Here is a 21311-nt window from a genome sequence, read left to right on the forward strand (position 1 = left end):
ATTGTTGGAAAGCTTTTATGCGTATTCATATAAACTCATATGATAAGAGTGTGTGAGATGCCATTATCAAAGGTCAAATTTGAATTACCGTGACCAATGCTAATGGTGTTTGTCACACCTAAATCGTAAGCACAATAAAGTGATGATGATAAGAAAAAGTGAGATTACGATTGGATAGCACGAAACATTCCCATATCTTATCTTGGTGTTGATGAATTTTACCGTGCTTCTCATTGTTAAACCGCTAAAATTAATACTATGAATCATGAGTTTGAGCTCTTTCGCATGATGCATGGTGAAACCATTGCAAACATGCAAGAAAAGTTCACCCATCTCATTAATCGTTTAAACTTGGCAAACCGGTGTCTTATGAAATTGCTACTAAGGTGTCTTAATAAGGAATGATAGCCAAAGTTCACCGCGATCAAGGAAGCTAATGATCTCACAAGACTAGACTTCACCATATTGTTTGGTAAGCTTGAAGAACATGAGCAAGAACTCACTTGCTTAGAGAAGCATGATAAAAGGAATGAGAATAAGTTAAAGAAGGAGAAAGGTAAGGATACAGAGGTAGAAAAGATGTCAATTGCTCTAAAGACTTATAGTTCGAGTTTCTCAACAAATGAGCAAAGTTATAGTGAAACAAGTGATGCTGAAAATTAGGATGACGAAGAAATGGAGCTTCTTGTTGAAAATGATATAAATAGCTCTAGTAAATCACTTTTAAACTTGTGTTGTCATTGTTGTTGTTGTGTGAAAGGTCATAATATTGTTAAATGCAAAATTAGGAGGTTTTTAATTCCTAAAGGCATTTATCAATGGTTTCCTAAATTCAACAAAGGTTTCACTTACCCTCAAGGACCTAATGAAGATTGGGTATCTAGTTTATCTTGTTGATCTTGCAGGAAAAATGTCTTGGCTCTATGAAGAGAGTTATTGTTTTTGATGAGCAATTAATGTTGAAATAATCAGTTGGTAATCATCAGAGATATTGTTTTTGATGAGCAATTAATATTGAAATAATCAGTTGCAACAAATGTATCAATATCTGAAGGAGCAACTTCCAACAAACAGGTTATTCAAGTGGATGTTGATCCACCACTAGTGAACAATATGTAAGTAGTGTCTGTACAACAGGAAGAACAAATCTCTGATACTGAAATTGACCATAAATCTGGAGTTTTAGATGGAGTAAAAGATTATATTCTTTTATGTGACATAGAACACCATTCAACCAAGCCTCAGAAAGGTATGAGATGAAGTCTTGACAACCTATGCACTTCTTACTAGTTTTAGAGACCATTCTACTTTTCGAGATATAGCCAGCCAAGAGAAAGATAAGAGGATGAAAACAATGGTGCATGAGACAAAGTTGTTGAAGAAAAATCAAACATGGGAGCTTGTTCAAATTCCTAAGTGTGAGTGGTTAAGTTCCACATCGACTGAAAATGAAGAAAATGTTGGGTATATAAGAGAGGTGACCCATATGCTCGATCATTGCTTTAAGGTTTTTGATGAATATGTGTTGTCAAAGTCTCTTAGATCCTGAATATTTAGTCCATCTAGTTTTTGTTGATTTGATTATTTATTTTTGATTGAATGTTTTATCTCTAAATTTCTTTTCTTTTATCAAAGTGTTATTTCATTGAATTTTTTTAATGATTTTTAATGAAGTAGATGAGTTCTCATACCTTAAATTTTAGTGTAGTCTCATTTTTTTTATCTTTCTTATTCATTTTTATCAATATATTTCATTTACGAGGTGGTGTGTCTTAGATATTACCAAACATGTGGATCCTTAGGGGTTTATGAAGTGTCTTATATTTCATTAGGTATTTATGAGGTGGTATCTTTTGCTTTAATATATACATCATAAAAAAAACTCTTTAATGTATCATAGTTTACGAGTAAGACAAAGCTCCAAGGCATGTCATAGGTAGATGGAACCACGGAAGAGTCAACCACTACTCATCTTGCAAAACAAAATCTTCATCTAATTCATTTTCACACTCCCACACAAGAACAAACATGTCTTCTTCTTCCTTCAAATTCAAAAGCTTCAAATACTTTTTGATGTTGCATGTCTTTGCTGCTACATCCATATTGTTATCATCAACAGATAGTTCCTCAATCAACAACTTTCTAGAGATTGCCAAGAGTCCTGAGCTTTTTGATTGGATGGTCAGTATCAGAAGAAAGATTCATGAGAATCCTGAATTGTTTTATGAAGAATTTGAGACAAGTAAACTGATAAGATCAGAACTGGATAAATTGGGTGTACCTTATAAACATCCAGTTGCAATCACTGGTGTCATTGGCTTCATAGGAACTGGTTTGCCTCCTTTTGTTGCTTTAAGAGCTGATATGGATGCTCTTCCTATGCAGGTTCATGAATTACTTTCTTAGTTTGTATCTCTTTTCTCAAATTTTGCTTTTTGCTATTATATTTATGATGTTTGAATCTTAGGAAATGGTTGAGTGGGAGCACAAGAGTAAAGTAGCTGGAAAAATGCATGCTTGTGGTCATGATGCTCATGTTACAATGCTACTTGGTGCTGCAAAGATTCTCAAACACCATGAAAAAGAAATACAAGTGAGTCACCTTTTGACCTGGTTCTTGTTATTGTAGACTTCATCGTGTCATGTATAAATGATAAATTATTTATGGTTTTTCTTAATTCAGGGAACTGTTGTTCTTGTTTTCCAACCAGCAGAAGAAGGAGGTGGAGGGGCTAAGAAAATTGTAGATGCCGGTGCATTAGAAAATGTAACAGCTATCTTTGGATTGCATATTGCTCCTGACTTACCAATAGGAGAAGTGGCCTCTAGGTCTGGTCCAATAATGGCCGGAAGTGGCCGCTTTGAAGCAAAAATAAGTGGAAAAGGAGGTCATGCTGCTATTCCTCAACACTCTATAGATCCCATATTGGCAGCTTCCAATGTGGTTACTAGCTTACACCACCTTGTTTCTCGTGAAGCCGATCCTTTAGATTCACAGGTAGACTTGAGTTTATCTACTGGTATAAGTATATTTGAAATTGTTTTTAAGAGTTTATGGAAATAGGATATGTTAACATCATAAAGAACAAGAAGTAATTGAAAAATATTACGAGCCAAAGTAAACAACCTATTCAAGGAGAATTTCCACCTGTTTTGTTTTCATCTCTGCATAATCAATGTGGAAAACTTGTTAGAGCTTTTCCATTATAGAGATAGTTTGATATAACTTTGTTTCTATAAGAATCATCATTCCTTACATAATGTATGTTCCCACAGGTTGTGACAGTTACAAAGTTCCAAGGAGGTAGTGCATTCAATGTCATTCCAGATTATGTCACAATCGGTGGCACCTACCGAGCTTTTTCTAAACAAAGCTTTAACCAACTAAGAAAGCGAATTGAACAGGTATGCAATGGAAATCAATCAATTCTGTTTTGATACATGATAATGACTGAAAAAGCTTCGAAAGTTTGAATGAGAGTAAAGCACAGTTTATGCACAGTCGTTTCGGCACTTGGTAACTCTTACTTTGATTCCTATGTTTCAAATCGATTACCCCATTAATCTACTTTGCAAATAATCACTTAAACCTCACACTCTCTTCTCTTTCTTACGCAAGAGGTAGCTTCATTTTCCCAAACGCACAACCTTTCCCTCACACTTCATTCAATGACGAACTCACTTTCCTACAAAAGACTATCCCTTCAAATCTTTGCTTCAGAAAAGCTTCCATCATGCCTTCAAAATCTTCTTCTCATTCATGGCATGTTTTCACAGCAACCCAAAACCCTCATCATTATCAACATGAACATGATCAAGAATTATACACAATGGAGATTTGCATGACAGGACTTGATCCTATTCTCGCCCGAAAATTCTTCCGCCAACCTAAAGGTGAAAAATCCAGCCACCCAGCCGGAAAAGAAATGACTGAGCTAACCGGGATAAACGAAATCAACAAAGAAGCATTCATTTGTGATTTTGCATTTGATACTTATGGCTATTCGATAATGGCGTTGATGGAGAATTGTATTCTACCATTCATGTAACTCCGGAAGATGGTTATAGCTATGCAAGCTTTGAATGTGTCGGGTCCATAAACGACAATGATGATAACATGATTCATATGTTAAGGAAGGTTGTTCAGATTTTCCGACCGGGGACAATGTCGGTGTCGATAAGGACATGTAGTGAGTATAACAATGAGGTTTGGAGGAAGTTTTCTGGTGCAGTGGAGCCTCTTGGGCTGAAATGTAGGAGTTGTGTTATGGACCATTTTCCGGCAATAGGTAGTGTTGTGTTTCAAACATTTAAGCCACTTCGCCGGAAAAATGGTACAAAGTAGTCTATCCACAAAGATCTTGTTTATCTTATTTTGATTAAGATTTATTGTATTTTATCGAATATCATTTAAAAAAAATCTTAATGTGGAAACAGTTTCGCGAATTCTTATTCCAGTTGATAAACTCAATCCAAACAGACTCTAAAGATGATTCTTTCATGCAGGTTATAATTGGGCAAGCTGCAGTGCATAGGTGCAATGCAACTATAGATTTCCTTGACGATGTGAGACCTAACTATCCTCCAACTATAAACAATGGTGACTTGCATGAGCATTTTGTGAAGGTTGCGGTAAATACGCTTGGCGTCAATAAAGTTAATAGTGCCGTGACACCATCCATGACAGCTGAAGATTTTTCTTTCTATCAAAAGGTCATGCCAGGTTACTTGTTCTGGCTCGGTGTGCAAAATGCGTCACATAAACGGTTGCAGTCATTACATTCACCTTATCTCGAAATCAATGAAGATGGACTCCCATATGGAGCTGCACTTCATGCATCATTAGCTGCTAGTTATCTTCTAAAATATCAGCAGGATGTACCTGATGTTGAGAAAAGATATCGTGATGAATTATAGATGTTAGCGAACATTTAATACTATGTCTTTATCAATCTACATCTAAACCTCTCCAGAACTTTCTTTGGACTATAGTAAACTTCTTAACTTTATAAAATCTTCATGCATGAGTAATTTGAGACTTCACACATTAAACTTGTTGTCCAATGTCCACAAAAATCATTGCCGGCTCCTCCTGTGGCATAATTATTCGAATTGTTCGAGTGAAACTGTGCATGTTTAATTAAGTATTATTATTATATAGAGATGATATTGTAAATTATAATTTTAGGCAAACTTAAAAATAAGAACCTGCGCATGATGGCAATACGCCAGTCCACAGGATGTCGGATCATTTGGTTTTGTGGTATGATCCAGCAAGTTGCAGGCAGATAATGGATGCAGTTGAAAAATAAAAGTCAGTAATGGTGTGAACAACACCGGTTACAATCCAAAACTTACATTTAGATTCTTTATTGATGAAACTCTATATGATGAAGTAGCGATAAAACAGTGAGGATTCCGTTGGATATATCAAGTAGAAACAGTTTCTTCAGTAGTTTTTAAATCCCAAAATGAAGTAGAAGAAGAAATTGTGTCTTTGTCAGATTTTCAATCCGGAAATCAAAAGAAACAATTCCTCCAACAAAATCTGAATTGGATGATCAAGAAGAAACAATTCCGACCACAAAGAATTAGAGCAATGTGTTTTTGGAATGCCGCCATATTCTTGAGGTACATAATCTTCGTAGAATTCATTGTACTGATGACTAGGTGAGTAAATTTAGTTGACATGTTATGAATGACCAACCTTGATAACTTATGTAGGTAGTCATAGAGTTAGATCTCTGACTTTTCCTTAAAGAGATTCATTACATTCACAGCTAAGCTAACAGTTTGTTATTATAAAATGTGTTAAACGTTGGCTGTATTATAAAATATTTTTTGTTATCAACAGATAACTCAAATTTGAACTCAGTTACAACACCTGTGTGAATCTCTAGAACTCTTACTTTTGCTTATAGAGATTCATGACAGCTAAGCTAACAGTCTGTCATAATAAAATGTTTAAGATTGGCTGCATTGCATAAAATGTTTTTGATATTTATATTCACCCGTGGATCATTATATACGAATTTGACAAATCTCTACGTCATAGGAAATTGGAACCATTAGAGTCAACTACCTACTCTCATATTACAAAAACAAAGCAGCATTTTTTGTTATCAACAGATAATTTTTCACACTATCACACACACCAAAACAAACCATGTCTTCTTTCTTCAAATTCAAATTCAACAACTTTCTGGACATTGCCAAGAGTCCTGAGGTTTTTGATTGGATGGTCAGTATCAGAAGGAAGATTCATGAGAATCCTGAACTGGGTTTTGAAGAATTTGAAACAAGTGAACTGATAAGATCAGAATTGGATAAAATGGATATACCTTATAAACATCCGGTTGCAATCACTGGTGTTATTGGCTTGATAGGGACTGGTTTGCCTCCTTTTGTTGCTATAAGAGCTGATATGGATGCTCTTCCTATGCAGGTTCATGAACTACATCATTTTTTTAACTACAAATGTTAATAATTAGTCCTTTGTTAGTAATGTTATTAGAGAATTCAAGTCTACGTTATTCCCCTAAACCACCAAAACTCCTTACCACTCTTACATGATATTCATATTGCCTTACCCTATAGTATAGATGCAAAGATAGTTGACTTTTTTTCTGTTTTTTTTTTTTTTTAATTAACTCTGCAGTTCTTAAGGAAAAGGATTTTGGTAATAGAGTTTAGCCGATGATTGTTTCAGGCAGGATTCGAACATTAAACCCTTGAATCCAACAGCTTGAGTTTTTTGTAATTTTGTTTGTTTTTTCTCAAATTTGCCTTTTGTCATTGCTATTATATTTATATGATGTTTAAACCTTAGGAAATGGTGGAGTGGGAGCACAAGAGTAAAGTAGCTGGAAAGATGCATGCATGTGGTCATGATGCTCATGTTACCATGTTACTTGGTGCTGCAAAGATTCTCAAACACCATGAAAAAGAAATACAAGTGTGTCCCCTTTTGACCTGCCCTTATTTTTGTTTCCTTTATGTTATATTCTGTCCAAATTGTCATCAACTTTAAAAATCCATCCCTTTATATTATTTGTATTTATCGTTCTTCCTAATTCAGGGAACAGTTGTTCTTGTTTTCCAACCAGCAGAGGAAGGAAGTGGAGGAGCTAAAAAAATTCTTGAATCTGGAGTATTACAAAATGTTACAGCTATATTTGGATTGCACGTTGTTCCTGAACTGCCAGTAGGAGAAGTGGGCTGTAAGTCTGGTCCAATATTAGCAGGAAGTGGCCGTTTTGAAGCAAAAATAAGTGGAAAAGGAGGTCATGCTGCTGTTCCTCAAAACGCTATAGATCCCATATTGGCAGCTTCCAATGTGATCATTAGCCTACAGTACCTTGTTTCTCGGGAAGCTGATCCTTTTGACTCACAGGTAAATTGAAGTTTATGATATTGATTAGAAGAACTTATAGAAATAGCTTATAATATTTTAACATCAGAAATAAGAAGAAATGGTAAAAAACCTATTCATGGATCATCATTCCTTACATAAATGTGTGTTCCTGCAGGTTGTGACTGTTGCAAAGTTCCAAGGAGGTAGTACATTCAATGTTATTCCAGATTATGTCACAATCGGTGGAACCTACCGAGCTTTTTCTAAACAAAGCTTCAGCCATCTGAGACGGAGGATTGAAGAGGTATGCAATGGAAATTATTCCATTCATTTTGAATGAGAGTAAAACACAGACCTTAGAACCAATCATTTTATGCAGATTATTGTCGGACAAGCTGCTGTGCATAGATGCAAAGCAACCGTGGATTTTCTTGATGAAGAGAAACCTAGCTATCCTCCAACCGTAAACGATAGTAACTTGCATGAGCATTTTGTGAATGTTGCAGTGAATATGCTTGGTACCAATAAAGTTAATAGTACCGTGACACCATCCATGGGAGCTGAAGATTTTTCTTTCTATCAAGAGGTCATGCCTGGTTACTTCTTCATGCTTGGAGTGCAGAATGCCTCACATAAGCCGTCTGAATCATCATTACACTCACCTTATCTCGAAATCAACGAAGATGGATTTCCTTATGGAGCTGCACTTCATGCATCATTAGCTTCTAGTTATCTTCTAAAACATCAGCAAAATATGCCTGGTGCTGCTGATACCAAATATCATGATGAAGTATAAATGTTAGATTTGTTCTCCTCCAACTGTTCCTTTATGTTTCATTCTCTAGGTATTGTTAGTCTTTAAGTTATGAACTTATGATGATTTATGTCATATTTTAAGTTATGAACTTATGATCATCTTGCACTATTTTACTTTATGTTATATTTTAAGTTGTGAGTTTATGATCATCTTGCACTATTGTACTTTAAGTTATTAACAAATGATAATCTTGTAATTTATATTATATTTCGTACCTATTCGAACCACAACTTTTGTTTTACAACTAGAGATCATAAATAACATTTGGTAGAGTTTGAGTTATTAGTGACTTTAAGAGTTAAACAATAACAAGAAAGAGAGAAAGAAATAACTAAAAAAGAGAAAGAACTAATGAATGACAGAATTTCTATTCTTCAAATAGACTCTATCTCCAACAGCCAATGTAGATTGCCTTAAGCATGTTTTTTTCAACAGTTTCAAGGCTTCATCTTTGTCCCTTAGGTATTGAGACACTGTTTCTATAAGGATCTCACCAAGTATAAAGTGGGAAATAGAGGGTGGTGATCTCCCATAAACTACTTCAAACGATGTAGAACCAATTGAGTCTGGAAAATAGTGTTGTACCAGTATTTTGCTCAATGAATAAAATTCGTCCAAACCTTTGGTTACTCAGAAGAAAAACAATGCAAGTAGGTTTCCAACACCCTATTAATCACTTCAGTTTGACCATCCGACTCTAGATGGTAAATTGTACTATCTAAAGCATCAAGCATGGGTATTTTTAAAATGGTGAAGTACCGGTACTGGATACCCACCCGTATCGGGTACATGTACTGTAGTCGTGGTACTTCTTTTTTTTCTTTATTATTCGATTTTGAGTGAAATTTGTAGTTTTCTCAAATATCAATATAGTATATTTACGTATTTTAATTTCTTCGATATTGTATCTTAATATTATTTTTTATTTTCTTGAACTTTTATAATGATGTTTTGTTGTGAATCTAGCAATTTAGTTATATACTCATGTATTTTCTAAATAACTTATATTTTTTAAATTGCCGTATTCCGTATCGGTACCGGTACCTGCACCGGGTACCATACCCGTACTTATGTATTATAGATTGTACTCATACGAAATTGAGTTCCCTGCAATTTAAACAATTATGCCGAAAATTGCTCATGAAAGTATGGTCCCTGTCATTCACAATCGACACTAGCACTGGATGAAGTTTGACCACTTCCCTTTCAAAAACGTCGGCTATATATCTGGTTGTATAAGGATGTTTCAGAGGTATGATATGAGTGTACTAATATGTATCAGGGGAAGCCTAGATCGAAATTCAAGGGTAGTTTTAAGAAAAGGGTACTGGACTGAGAGAGTTCAGATGAGACTATTGTGTGCTATTGACTACTGATTAGTGAATTTTTCTTCATTGGACTAATGCCCTCTAGACGTAGTGACGTTGCACCGAACTAGGCTAACAATTATGTGTGTTAATTATTTGTTTATTTGTTCTTCTCTACTTGTTCATCATATTGTCTTGCACATTGTCTCAACACAGTATGTGACATCTTGTCGTTGATCAAACATAATTTTAATTGGCATCAGAGCTGACACACTGTTCTGGTTGTGTGAGCTCCAAGGTTTTCTATTTAATCTGTTTAAGATGGGCAATGCCAAAGGAATAGGATTTGTGAATCAACCACCAATTCTTGATGGTGCGAATTATGACTATTGGAAGGCTCGAATGGTTTCCTTTCTAAAGTCAATGGAAAACAAGACTTGAAAATTAGTTATACATGGATGGACTCCCAAGATCAACAACTGAAGACAACACTCAAACTGTTAATGCCATATATAAAGGATTTGATAAGAATATCTTTAGGATCATTAATACTTGCACCAATGCTAAGGAGGCTTGGGAGACACTTTAGGTTGCTTATAAAGGTACATCCAAAGTTCGTATGTCAAGACTTCAAATTCTTACAACAAAATTTGGCACTTGAAGATGAAGGAAGACAAAACTATATTTGAATTCAATATCCGACTTGGTGACATTGCTAACAACTCCTTTGCTCTTGGTGAAAAGATGTGTGAAGAAAAGCTTATAAGAAAAATCTCAAGATCTCTGCCCAAAATTGATATGAGGTTACAACCATTTAAGTTCAAGATGTTTCCATAATGAAAGTTAATGAGTTAATTGGACCCTTATTCACTTTTGAAATGACCATAACTGACAAATCCGAGAAAACGAGTAAAGGTGTGACATTCAAAGTGAATACTGAAGATTGTGATGACCAGGTAGAATGTGATGATGATGATAATATGATTGAGTCTATTTTCATGCTAGCTAAGATTTTTAGCAAAGTAATGAGAAAACTTGACAAGAGGTTCAAGAATAATGTTTATACAGATGTTAAAGACAATCAACAAAATAATTCTAAATGTGTCAACTTCTAGCGTAAAGGAAAAGATGGAAAAAAAACTGAACAAAAGGTTTCAGATACATTCAGGTTGAATGTACAAACTTTCTTAAAAAATAGTAAAATGGATACAATTCCACCTTCTCTACTGATGAGTCAGATGAAGTGAATATGATCAAGCTAACAGTATGGTGACGTTCACTACTCGAATAAAATCAAGTTCAAAAGTTCATAATGATGGTGACATTAGGGGTGATGACTTATCGGATGGTGCTCTTGTTGAAATTTACAAGATAATGTACCTTGACTAGATTGAAGAATATAAAGTTGTTGAGAAGAAAAAGGAGCAAATTAAAGCCCTTTTTCAAGACAAAGCTCGTCTCATGTTAACCATCTCAGAGTTGAAGGTATGACTAAATTCGTTCGCATGCTGAATTCAAGAATTGAGTACTTGATGGAAATTTTAAGTGTAGGCAAGTCATTGCAAGAAATAAAGATCAAGGAAAGGACCAAGCCAACAAAATACCGACAAACTAAAGAAGGATCTAACATCTCCTGATGCATGAGAGGAAGAGCAACCAACACTTACAACAACTCCATTTGTAACATGTTCGAATTTTGAATTAAAAAGTTGGTACATACTAACTATGATAAGCTAACAGCTTGTTACTATTATAAAATGTACAAATGGTTGGCTGTATTTCATATAATGTATTTCTTTTAACATCGACTTTTTTATATTCACCATGTGGATCATAAACAAAAACAATATTTTTTGTTATCAACAGATAAAAATCTGCGTGAACTCATGCTGGTTAATATGTACATAGTGACTACAATGTGGTTGGTGCAAGCATTAATGAGCAACTTATGTAAGTAATCAGAGATTTAGAATTTTAGGTTCATGACAGCTATGCTAACAGTTTTTTATTATAAAATGTTAATGATTGGCTGCATTGCATTTAATGCATTGGACTAAAAAATATGAATTCATTAAATTTTTTTATTGTATTCATCCGTGGATCAGTGTATACCAGAAAGACATAATATCTGAGCCATAAGAAATTGGAACTGTCAACTACCTAATCATCATACATAAACCAAGCTTTTTTTTTTATCAACACATAATCTTTCACACTACCACACACACCAAAACAAACCATGTCTTCTTTCTTCAAATTCAAATTTAACAACTTTCTAGAGATTGCCAAGAGTCCTGAGGTTTTTGATTGGATGGTCAGTATCAGAAGGAAGATTCATGAGAATCCTGAATTGAGTTTTGAAGAATTTGAGACAAGTGAATTGATAAGATCAGAATTGGATAAAATGGGTATACCTTATAAACATCCGGTTGCAATCACTGGTGTCATTGGTTCCATAGGAACTGGTTTGCCTCCTTTTGTTGCTTTAAGAGCTGATATGGATGCTCTTCCCATTCAGGAAATGGTGGAGTGGGAGCATAAGAGTAAAGTGGCTGGAAAAATGCATGCTTGTGGTCATGATGCTCATGTTACCATGCTACTCGGTGCTGCAAAGATTCTTAAAAAGCATGAAAAAGAGATACAAGTGAGATCTTTAATTATACTCTCTTTGGTTTGTACTTATGGATCCTTTCATGGATTACTGATAAATTCTTTATTTTGTTGTGTAACTAGGGAACTGTTGTTCTTGTTTTCCAACCAGCAGAGGAAGGAAGTGGAGGAGCAAAGAAAATTCTTGAATCTGGAGTATTAGAAAATGTTACTGCTATCTTTGGACTGCACGTTGCTCCTGACTTACCAATAGGGGAAGTGGCCTCTAAGTCTGGTCCAATATTGGCAGGAAGTGGCAGATTTGAAGCAAAAATAAGTGGAAAAGGAGGTCATGCTGCTAGTCCTCACGAGGCTATAGATCCCATATTGGCAGCTTCTAGCGTGATCATTAGCCTACAGTACCTTGTTTCTCGTGAAGCTGATCCTTTAGACTCACAGGTAAATTGAGCTTTGGAGTTCTGAAATTTGAGTTTTGATAAAAGTATTTAAAGAAACATGGGTGAAATTGTGGGATTGCGGAACGGTAGCGGTCAGCAATTTTGTGGCCACAATTGCAGGACCGCAATTAAAAATGATAGGAGGTTTAGTTAGAGCTTTTCTTTTATAGAGATAGTTTGATATAACTTTGTTTCCAAGGATCATCATTCCTTATATAATGTATGTTCCCACAGGTTGTGACAGTTGCAAAGTTCCAAGGAGGTAGTGCATTCAATGTCATTCCAGATTATGTTACAATTGGTGGCACCTACCGAGCTTTTTCTAATCAAAGCTTCATCCATCTGAGACAGCGGATTGAACAGGTATACAATCGAAATCAATCAATTCAGTTTGATTGAGCGAGAGTAAAACACAGACAGACCTTAAAACCAGTTCTTTTATGCAGATTATTGTCGGACAAGCTGCTGTGCATAGATGCAATGCAACTGTGGATTTTCTTGATGAAGAGAAACCTAGCTATCCTCCAACCGTAAACGATAGTACCTTGCATGAGCATTTTGTGAATGTTGCAGTGAATATGCTTGGTATCGATAAAGTTGATAGTGCCATGACACCAGCCATGGCAGCTGAAGATTTTGCATTCTATCAAGAGGTCATTCCTGGTTACTTCTTCATGCTTGGAATGCAAAATGCCCCACCTAACCCGTCTGAGTCATCTTTACATTCAGCTTATCTGAAAATCAATGAAGATGGATTTCCTTATGGAGCTGCACTTCATGCATCATTAGCTTTTAGTTATCTTCTAAAACATCGGCAAAATATGCCTCGTGCTGCCGACGTTAAATATCTTGATGAAATATAAATGTTAGATTTGTTCTCCTCAAATTGCTCCTTTATGTTACATTCTTTAGGTATTGTTAGTCTTTATGTTGAACTTAGGATCATATTGCACTATTGTACTTTATGTAATCTTTTTTTATTCTTCTGTTAAATTAAATTTTTGTTTTATTACAAAGAGAATTATTTTTTGTTAAAGATTATTTATTTTAGTTTTTTCGTTGTTCTTTGTCTTCGCACATAATTTTTTTTGTCATAGAACCTTTCAGTTTCACTATATAAAGAAATAGAATGAAAAAATAAATAAACAAATCTCAAATATTTACTTTAATTATTTCATAGTTAAAATGTCAATTGTTCTTATTTTTATTAGTTTATGCACTGACATATATAGGCAATATATTTAAGTTGTATAGTTGTATAGATTAGTTAAGTGTGATTATGCAGTTAGTTAGTGATAGTTTATTCATTTATTTTCCTACACTAATGTACATGTATATACATAGCTAATCAATGCATTGAGTTTATAAGTAGGGACAATCTTCATCGTACAAATTGATTTTGTACAGTTGAATTAGGACCAACCACATATCTTAATATGGTATGAGAGCTTAAGAAGTTCTGATAGTCATTGTTATTAATATGGTATGAGAGCTTAACAAGCTCTGATAGTAATTTTTACTTTTTGCTCGCAATTTCTATGTAATTAAATTAACTACAATTTTAACTATAAATTGAATCAATTACTACTATTTGTTTAACTGAATTAATCATACTTTTACACACTAATAGTTATATGTGGGAGAGATGTAAAGAAATGGTGTATATGTATAACGTATCATTGCTCCTAAGGGTCTGTTTGGTTCAAATGAGGGGGAGGGGAGGGATTTTAATGGAGGGAAGGGAGGGGGAGGAGAGGGAAGGGATTTTTTGTAATTATATATATGTTTGGTTCAAACGAGGGGAGGGGAGGGGAGGGAAGGGATCTCGTTTAAAAATATGTTTGGTTCACGAGGGGAGGGATTTTAATGGAGGGAAGGGAGGGGAGGGGAGGGGAGGGATTTTTTGTAATTATATATATGTTTGGTTCAAACGAGGGGAGGGGAGGGGAGGGGAGGGAAGGGAATGAATCTCGTTTAAAAATATGTTTGGTTCAAGAGGGGAGGGGAGGGATTTTAATAATAATTTACAATTTTATCCTTGTAATTTTATATAAGTGATATGATATTTAATTGTAAAAATTTCATAAATATTTTCTTGGAAATAATATTTTAATAACTGAGTGATTAAAAAGTTATAACTTATCGCATAATATTAAAAAAATTGAGTACACTTGATTCATATTAAAACTTTCGACACAAAATAAACTATGTGTTGATAACAAATTTTGAATACATAAAATAAATTATAATAAAAAACAAAAAATTATATTAGTTATAATTTTTATTAAATAAAAAAATAAAAAATAATTTGAACGTGAAGAATAATTATAATAAGTTGATGGAAGCAATAGAGAAAAAATCACAAAAAGAAAAGTAGGAATGTGAAAGAAAATAATATTTTTAAAATAATAAAATAAAATTGAGGATATTTTAGTATATATATTAATTTAATTAATATTAAACTGTAAATAATATATATTTCTTTTAAAAAAATAACATCATTTATTTAAACTGTAAATAGCATCACCAACAAAAAAAAAGTCATATTCCAATAAATATTATCAAAATACCTTCTAGCTATTTAAAAAAAAGTCTCTTTTCTAGTATTTTTTGAAACAAAATTTTCACAATTACTTTTAATTTTTGAAGAACTTATATCAAAACAATTTTTGCTATAACAAACACGATCGAACTAAACAAATTTCAATTTGAAAAATTTATACAAATTGAATAGTAAAGAATAAAAAAGAAGTAAAAATGACCAATTAGAAAAGGAAAAAATTGGGTAATCAATCTTGAATTTTGATTTTTGAATTTTATTTTTCTCTTTTGTTTAAGAGAAAGGAGAAAATCACCACTTTACCCTTTTGTTTTAGTGAAAGATGTGAACTTTTAATTACTTATTAGATTAATATTATCTACCTTTATTAATAAGGTTATATTTTTTTGAAAAAAAAAGAAGGATTATTTTTTGAAAATAAAACAGAAATAATAACAATAAAAGTATGTATGATGCATATATATCAATTTACGGTTCTTCTTTGAAGAAAAAGGAAAAAATATTTGCTAGAGCCAAGATTTGAACACGCTCCCTTTTGATTTAAAGTAACAATCGTCTTCCACTGAGCTACGACTATAATACCTATACTATTTTCGTTACAAATTATATATACAAAACTTAATGTTTTTTTATCAAGCCCATGAACAATTATTTTGAGGCCCCAAGTTTTTTGAGGCTCTGGATTGTGGGTCTGGTTGCCCTGACCCAGGACTGACCCTGACCATTGTGCATGTTCGGTTTCTTGGAGGACTTTTCCCACTTTGCCTCTAACAAGATTCAAGCTTAAGGGGCTTTATACATGTTTGAACTCTTAGGTCAAGTTCTAGAATGGGTCTGAGTTAACCTGGATCCATTATAGCTATCCATGCTTAAAGTAATTTATCCAAAAGAGTCGGACTAGGATAAAATAACTAATGGACCAAAATTGGTTATTTAGAAACAAATGTTGTTCCTTGAATCAACAAGAATCCAATTCTTGTCCTTCTCAAAAGTTATGTATTATGCTGAAGGAGACTGTTACTCCCAATTGTTTTGGATGCTAAAGGAATGCAATGTCCAACAAAATGTCCTGATATTGTACTGTGGAAAATAGTTTAAATCTAAATATTCAAGAATGTCAGTGTGTATAGCAGATAAAAGATCATTTTACTGGTCATCTCCTTGTCAAGGGCCTTGCTACAGGTTATAGTGTTTATCCTAATCTTGGAACTTCTGTGAATCCACTTAGAGAAATATTTTTAAGTCTTTAGAGACTATCCATTTTGATAGTTTTTAAGGGGTAATTTGAGAATTGTGTACTGCTGAAGACTCGTAACAATTATTGTCTGGAAGGCTTGCCAATAAAATTTCTTCCCTCTTCATCTAGTGATGCGTGCAAATTCAAAAGAAACATGTTCCAATGACATAAGAGAATTTCATTCCAAATGTTGGAACATTTTTCAACAATCAATGCTTGGAAAGAGAAAAAGGTAAACAAGAGAGTATCTCTCTCCTACGATGAGTGGTGCACTGTTTCTAAAGATGATTTAACGTCTTCCAAACACTCTCTCATTGACTGAGTTGTCGTTACAAGCAATGAATCGTTTCAAACAAAGTAACTCTCTTTGTATTTAAAATACCTTACTGGTTGTTCCTCATCTCGTGCTGCATTTCAACATGAGCAAATCAAACAAAAATGTTGAGGTTAAAAAGGATCTCCTACTAAAAGCCAAGAAGGATAAGAATACTAATCTAAAGAAGAATGTGTCCAATGTTGGAACATCTACTGGAGCATCAGTAACATGGAAGAAATCGGTGTCAAAGATGAAGTCATTCAAGAAAAATCATGTTCATGACTCTGACTCAGATGCTGATGAAGATTGAGTCAACTACAAGGACTCGGGTGGAAGGATTGGGTAATTTTTTTGACTGTTTTATTTTTTGTTAAAATAAAAAATACAAAAAATGTTATTTTTGTTTTCTAGGTTGTTTCCAATGTCTTTATACACTCACTATGTTTTTGTCAATTTTTGACTAAAAAAAATAGTATAGTGTGTTAGTAATTATCAGTAAGTTTAGTATTTTATTTTGTTTTTGTAGGAGTAAAGAGTGTTACATGTCACATGTCTTCATATGTTAATTAGAAAAGTCTAGTTTAGTTTCTTACTGTTTGCACCTAAATAGAGCTAGTACTGATTGTTGTTGTTGTTACTGTTGGTGTTGCTGTTACTTTTGCTTCTACTACTTATGTGTGTAGGATATTCTACGAGATGTTATAACATCCTGACTGTTGAGTTTTATGGAAAACCTTGACTACTGTGCTCTGTGTTATGTGTGCTACTTATGCTGCATGATTTTCTAGTATGGTGAACTTGGATAGTTCAAGTCTGAGTTCAAATTGATTTTCTTGTGCTTCGGGAAAAGTTTATTCTTTCACTTAAGGGGGAGAATTAGTTTTCTGTGACAAGAATTGATTTTGTGTGATAGGGGGTATTCTTGGATAGATCTGAAACAATATGTTATCCCTGATATGTTTCTGTCTAATTGTACAAGCTATTAAGTTGTGTTAAATAAAATGTCTGATTGTACAAACTATTGAGTTGTGTTAATGTATTGAAAATGACACACAATTTACAGAGTTTTCATGTTTTTCATGAATCTTATGTTTTTTTTTTTGTTTGTGATTTTATTTCTATCTCCAGACTTAATTGTGCTTTGGTTGTTTTAGTCAAAATTTGTCAAAGGGGGAGATTGTTAGTACCATGGTTTTAGGATTGACAACAATTTTGCTAAAACATGGTTCCTGACAGATGCTGGCCAAGATGTCATAACATCTCGTCGTGTTTGTTATGATCGTGTTACGTTTAAAACATACACGAATACTAAAGATAAGAAAGGGTTGTTGGGAGATGTCCAGACCACTAATGTTGTCGATATTGGAGAAGTGGAACATGGCCACCTATGAAAAGACTTTAATCTTGAAGGATGTCATGTATACTCCAGAGATTATAAAGAATCATGTTTATGTTTTTTTCTCTCTCTTTAAAAAAATAAGAAAAGATTTAGTCAGTTTATTGGGGTAGATTTGTACACCATCATCACAAAGAATGATATTTTTGTTAATGAAATTGATAAGTTTAAAAACTTTGTAAAGAATTTGAAAATGATTTAGTAAGAATTTGTAGTGATAGGTAAACTGTATGATTCTAGTTTATTTAATTATTTTTATAAACAACATGGAATTGTACACGAAACGACTGCTCCATACTCTCCTGAAATGAATGGTAAAGCAGAAAGAAAGAATAGAACTCTTACTGAACTTGTTGTCGCAATAATGATGAATTCTGGTGCTGAACCTCACTAGTGGGGGTAAATTTTATTGACTGTTTGTTATGTCCTGAATAGAGTTCCCAAGTCAAAGAGTAATATCTATTCTTATGAGATATTCAAGAAAAGACAATCAAACTTGTCTTATTTGAGAACTTGGGGATGTCTGGCTTATGTCAGAATTCCGGATCCAAAACGAGTTAAACTCGCTAGTAAAGCATATGAATGTGTATTCATTGGGTATGCAACAAACAGTAAGACATATAGGTTTTATGACCTAAATGCAAAAGTGATCATAAAATTAAATGATGCTGGTTTCTATGAATATGAATTGCCCTTCAAATCGAGAAATAGTGGGGGCGCTCAATCGAGTCACATTTATGTGATAAGAAGCACAGAAAGCAGCGACAATGTAGAAACAGAACTTCGACGAAGTAAAATAGTAAGAGTTTCTAAAGACTATGGGCCTGATTATGCGGCTTATAATGTAGAAGAAGATCTAGTAAATCTTCAAGAAGCCTTCTCATATATGGATGCAGATTTATGGCAAGAAGCTATAAACTATGAGATAGAATCGCTAGAATCTAACACGACCTAGCACTTAGTAGACTTGCCTCTTGGTTGCGAACCAATCGGTTGTAAAAGGATTTTGAAAAGGAAACTAAAACCTGGTGGAACTATTGATAAATACAAGGTTCGCCTTGTAGCCAAGGGTTTTAGACAAAGAGAAAATATAGATTTCTTTGACACCTTCTCTCCAGTCACCAGGATTACATCCATTAGGGTACTTATTTCAATAGCTGCTATTTATAACTTGATAGTATACCAAATGGATGTTAAAACAACCTTTTTTAAATGGTGACTTAGATGAAGAAATATATATGGAACAACCGGAAGGGTTTGTGATACACGGACAAGAAAACAACGTCTGCAAGTTAGACAAATCTCTGTATGGATTAAAACAAGCTCCTGAACAATGGCATGAAAAGTTTGATAGCTTAATGATATCGAATGTGTATAAAGTAAATGAAAGTGACAAATGCGTTTATTACAAATCTGAGAACCGCATTTGCACTATCATATGTCTTTATGTAGACGATTTACTCATATTTAGATCAAACATTCAAACCATTAATGTTGTGAAATCATTATTGTGCAACAACTTTGATATGAAAGTTCTCGGAGAAGCAAGTGCCATTCCTGGTATCAAGATCACGAAATTCGAGCAAGAAATTTCTTTAGATCAATCACACTATGTGGAGAAGATCTTAAAGAAATATAAATACTTTGATTGTAAACTTGCGTGCACACCATATGATCCAAGTGTGAAATTGTTTAAGAAATTACTACAATTGGTCGTTATACCAGATACTAAAGTGGTATGTATATCATATTTGAATGGTCTTAGTATCATCTGAGGGTGTATTTCTAGACCGATTATTTATTGTGCAAGTAGTAATCGTACATTATTAAATTGAGTTGTTTTATCCTTGAGGCGGCGCGGTAGTTCGACTGTTTTGCATAATTTTTTGCAGTACTGCGAAACGTCTTAAAGAGAGTGACCTAGTCCGCAACTCGACTCGATTTCTTCGATGACAAACTTTTTAGAATTATGATCCAGCAATTTATTGGACCGATTCGGTTTTGAACAGCCCTCTACATGATGGTTACAATGTAATTCCAAACAATAATGTAAGTAGTTGAGAGTGGCTTTTGATTATTATATAAACACTGTTTCTAATATATAGTAATATATATCTCTTCACGCGTAAATCACATCACACGGGTAAGACAAAGATGCAAGGCATGGGTAGTACATGGAACCATTAAAGAGTCCAAAACCTACTCGCAAAAACTAAACAACATTTTTTTTGCTATCAACAGATCATTCCACACATATAAATGCTATATCTTGTCTTCTTATTTTAGGAGCAAAGTCAAAAAATAAAAATAAAGTTGTATTTAGAAACAATAGCATACGGTGTAGATATTAAAACTTGTGTCAAAATAAGACGAGGCTTATAAAACTAAAACAACCTTTTTGTAATCAACAAATAATTGTTCACGAATCAAGGCGATTAATAGGGGTTTACGGTCCAACCTACATAAATTTAAGTTAAGTTAGATTTTTAATATAAATAAAAAAGTTTAGGCTTTTTTATATATTTAGCTAAAAAGGCTAGGTCACATGCCATATAAAAAGTTTTTTAAGTCTATGAGATCGGACCTATTTAAATAAATATGAATGATTTTATTATTATTATTATATTATATTTTGTACTTTAAATTAAAATATAAAAATAAATATTAATTATTTTAAAGAAATTATGAAAATAAGATAAAAAAAATCTTATGAACAATGTCATAAGTTGCTTCCATAAGTTCTTTCAAACAAATGTTATCACAAACTTTATGCTACTATGTAAACTCAAAATAAATACAAACAAACATTTAATCTCAATGATCTTTTAATTTGTTAGTCTGTATAAAGTTGAGTTGAATGACTTATTTACAAATGTTCAAATGAAATAGGATTTTAAGTAGGCTAATAGGCCAATTAGGCCTTCAAAAAGACCAGACTCAGGCCAAAAAAAATAAGCCTACGATATGCTACATGTCAGACTTAGGCTTTGAATTTTTTAACAGGTCAAACTCAAGCTTTCAAAAGCCTGATTCAGCCCAGCCTATTCTCACCCCTACTCACACTCCCACACTTACCAAAACAATCAATGTCTCGGAATCTAGATGGTCAAACTTATTAACTATAATACAAATGATTATTTCGTACTACAGACGATTATGTCTTTATTTCTTGTAGATAATTGTAAATTTTTATACCACATGGAAATAAACACAGAGTTAGAAAACATAAACTTTTATTATTGATTTGAAAACTCACAGCTCACTTGTTCTCTCATTT

The 21311-nt window shown here is 33.5% G+C and overlaps 3 protein-coding genes across 3 annotated transcripts; all 3 read left to right on the forward strand.

The window, feature by feature from the left end:
• The first annotated feature begins 1876 nt into the window (after positions 1–1876).
• LOC131616300 (IAA-amino acid hydrolase ILR1-like 4) lies at positions 1877–5043 on the forward strand. Its single transcript, XM_058887594.1, has 5 exons — positions 1877–2385; positions 2468–2593; positions 2684–2998; positions 3277–3405; positions 4507–5043. The coding sequence occupies exons 1-5, from the start codon at positions 2029–2031 to the stop codon at positions 4915–4917; spliced, it is 1338 nt and encodes a 445-aa protein (XP_058743577.1). The 5' UTR covers positions 1877–2028; the 3' UTR covers positions 4918–5043.
• Positions 5044–5712: 669 nt separating this feature from the next.
• On the forward strand, positions 5713–8391 carry LOC131616303 (IAA-amino acid hydrolase ILR1-like 4). The gene is made up of 5 exons (XM_058887597.1): positions 5713–6445; positions 6830–6955; positions 7079–7393; positions 7530–7658; positions 7734–8391. The coding sequence occupies exons 1-5, from the start codon at positions 6167–6169 to the stop codon at positions 8148–8150; spliced, it is 1266 nt and encodes a 421-aa protein (XP_058743580.1). The 5' UTR covers positions 5713–6166; the 3' UTR covers positions 8151–8391.
• A 3186-nt stretch (positions 8392–11577) lies between these two features.
• On the forward strand, positions 11578–13411 carry LOC131616302 (IAA-amino acid hydrolase ILR1-like 4). The gene is made up of 4 exons (XM_058887596.1): positions 11578–12122; positions 12212–12526; positions 12760–12888; positions 12972–13411. The coding sequence occupies exons 1-4, from the start codon at positions 11718–11720 to the stop codon at positions 13386–13388; spliced, it is 1266 nt and encodes a 421-aa protein (XP_058743579.1). The 5' UTR covers positions 11578–11717; the 3' UTR covers positions 13389–13411.
• Positions 13412–21311: the final 7900 nt, after the last annotated feature.

The sequence above is a fragment of the Vicia villosa genome, linkage group LG7 (assembly GCF_029867415.1).
Source record: "Vicia villosa cultivar HV-30 ecotype Madison, WI linkage group LG7, Vvil1.0, whole genome shotgun sequence".
Lineage (NCBI taxonomy): Eukaryota > Viridiplantae > Streptophyta > Magnoliopsida > Fabales > Fabaceae > Vicia > Vicia villosa.

Excerpts from the sequence above, each read along its gene's own strand:
- LOC131616300 (XM_058887594.1), top strand. The coding sequence starts at position 2,029 with ATGTCTTCTTCTTCCTTCAAATTCAAAAGCTTCAAATACTTTTTGATG. Across the intron at positions 2,386-2,467 it reads TGGATGCTCTTCCTATGCAG|GAAATGGTTGAGTGGGAGCA; the intron begins GTTCATGAATTA and ends TTTGAATCTTAG. Across the intron at positions 2,594-2,683 it reads ACCATGAAAAAGAAATACAA|GGAACTGTTGTTCTTGTTTT; the intron begins GTGAGTCACCTT and ends TTCTTAATTCAG.
- LOC131616303 (XM_058887597.1), top strand. The coding sequence starts at position 6,167 with ATGTCTTCTTTCTTCAAATTCAAATTCAACAACTTTCTGGACATTGCC. Across the intron at positions 7,394-7,529 it reads CTGATCCTTTTGACTCACAG|GTTGTGACTGTTGCAAAGTT; the intron begins GTAAATTGAAGT and ends GTGTTCCTGCAG. Across the intron at positions 7,659-7,733 it reads TGAGACGGAGGATTGAAGAG|ATTATTGTCGGACAAGCTGC; the intron begins GTATGCAATGGA and ends CATTTTATGCAG.
- LOC131616302 (XM_058887596.1), top strand. The coding sequence starts at position 11,718 with ATGTCTTCTTTCTTCAAATTCAAATTTAACAACTTTCTAGAGATTGCC. Across the intron at positions 12,123-12,211 it reads AGCATGAAAAAGAGATACAA|GGAACTGTTGTTCTTGTTTT; the intron begins GTGAGATCTTTA and ends TTGTGTAACTAG. Across the intron at positions 12,889-12,971 it reads TGAGACAGCGGATTGAACAG|ATTATTGTCGGACAAGCTGC; the intron begins GTATACAATCGA and ends TCTTTTATGCAG.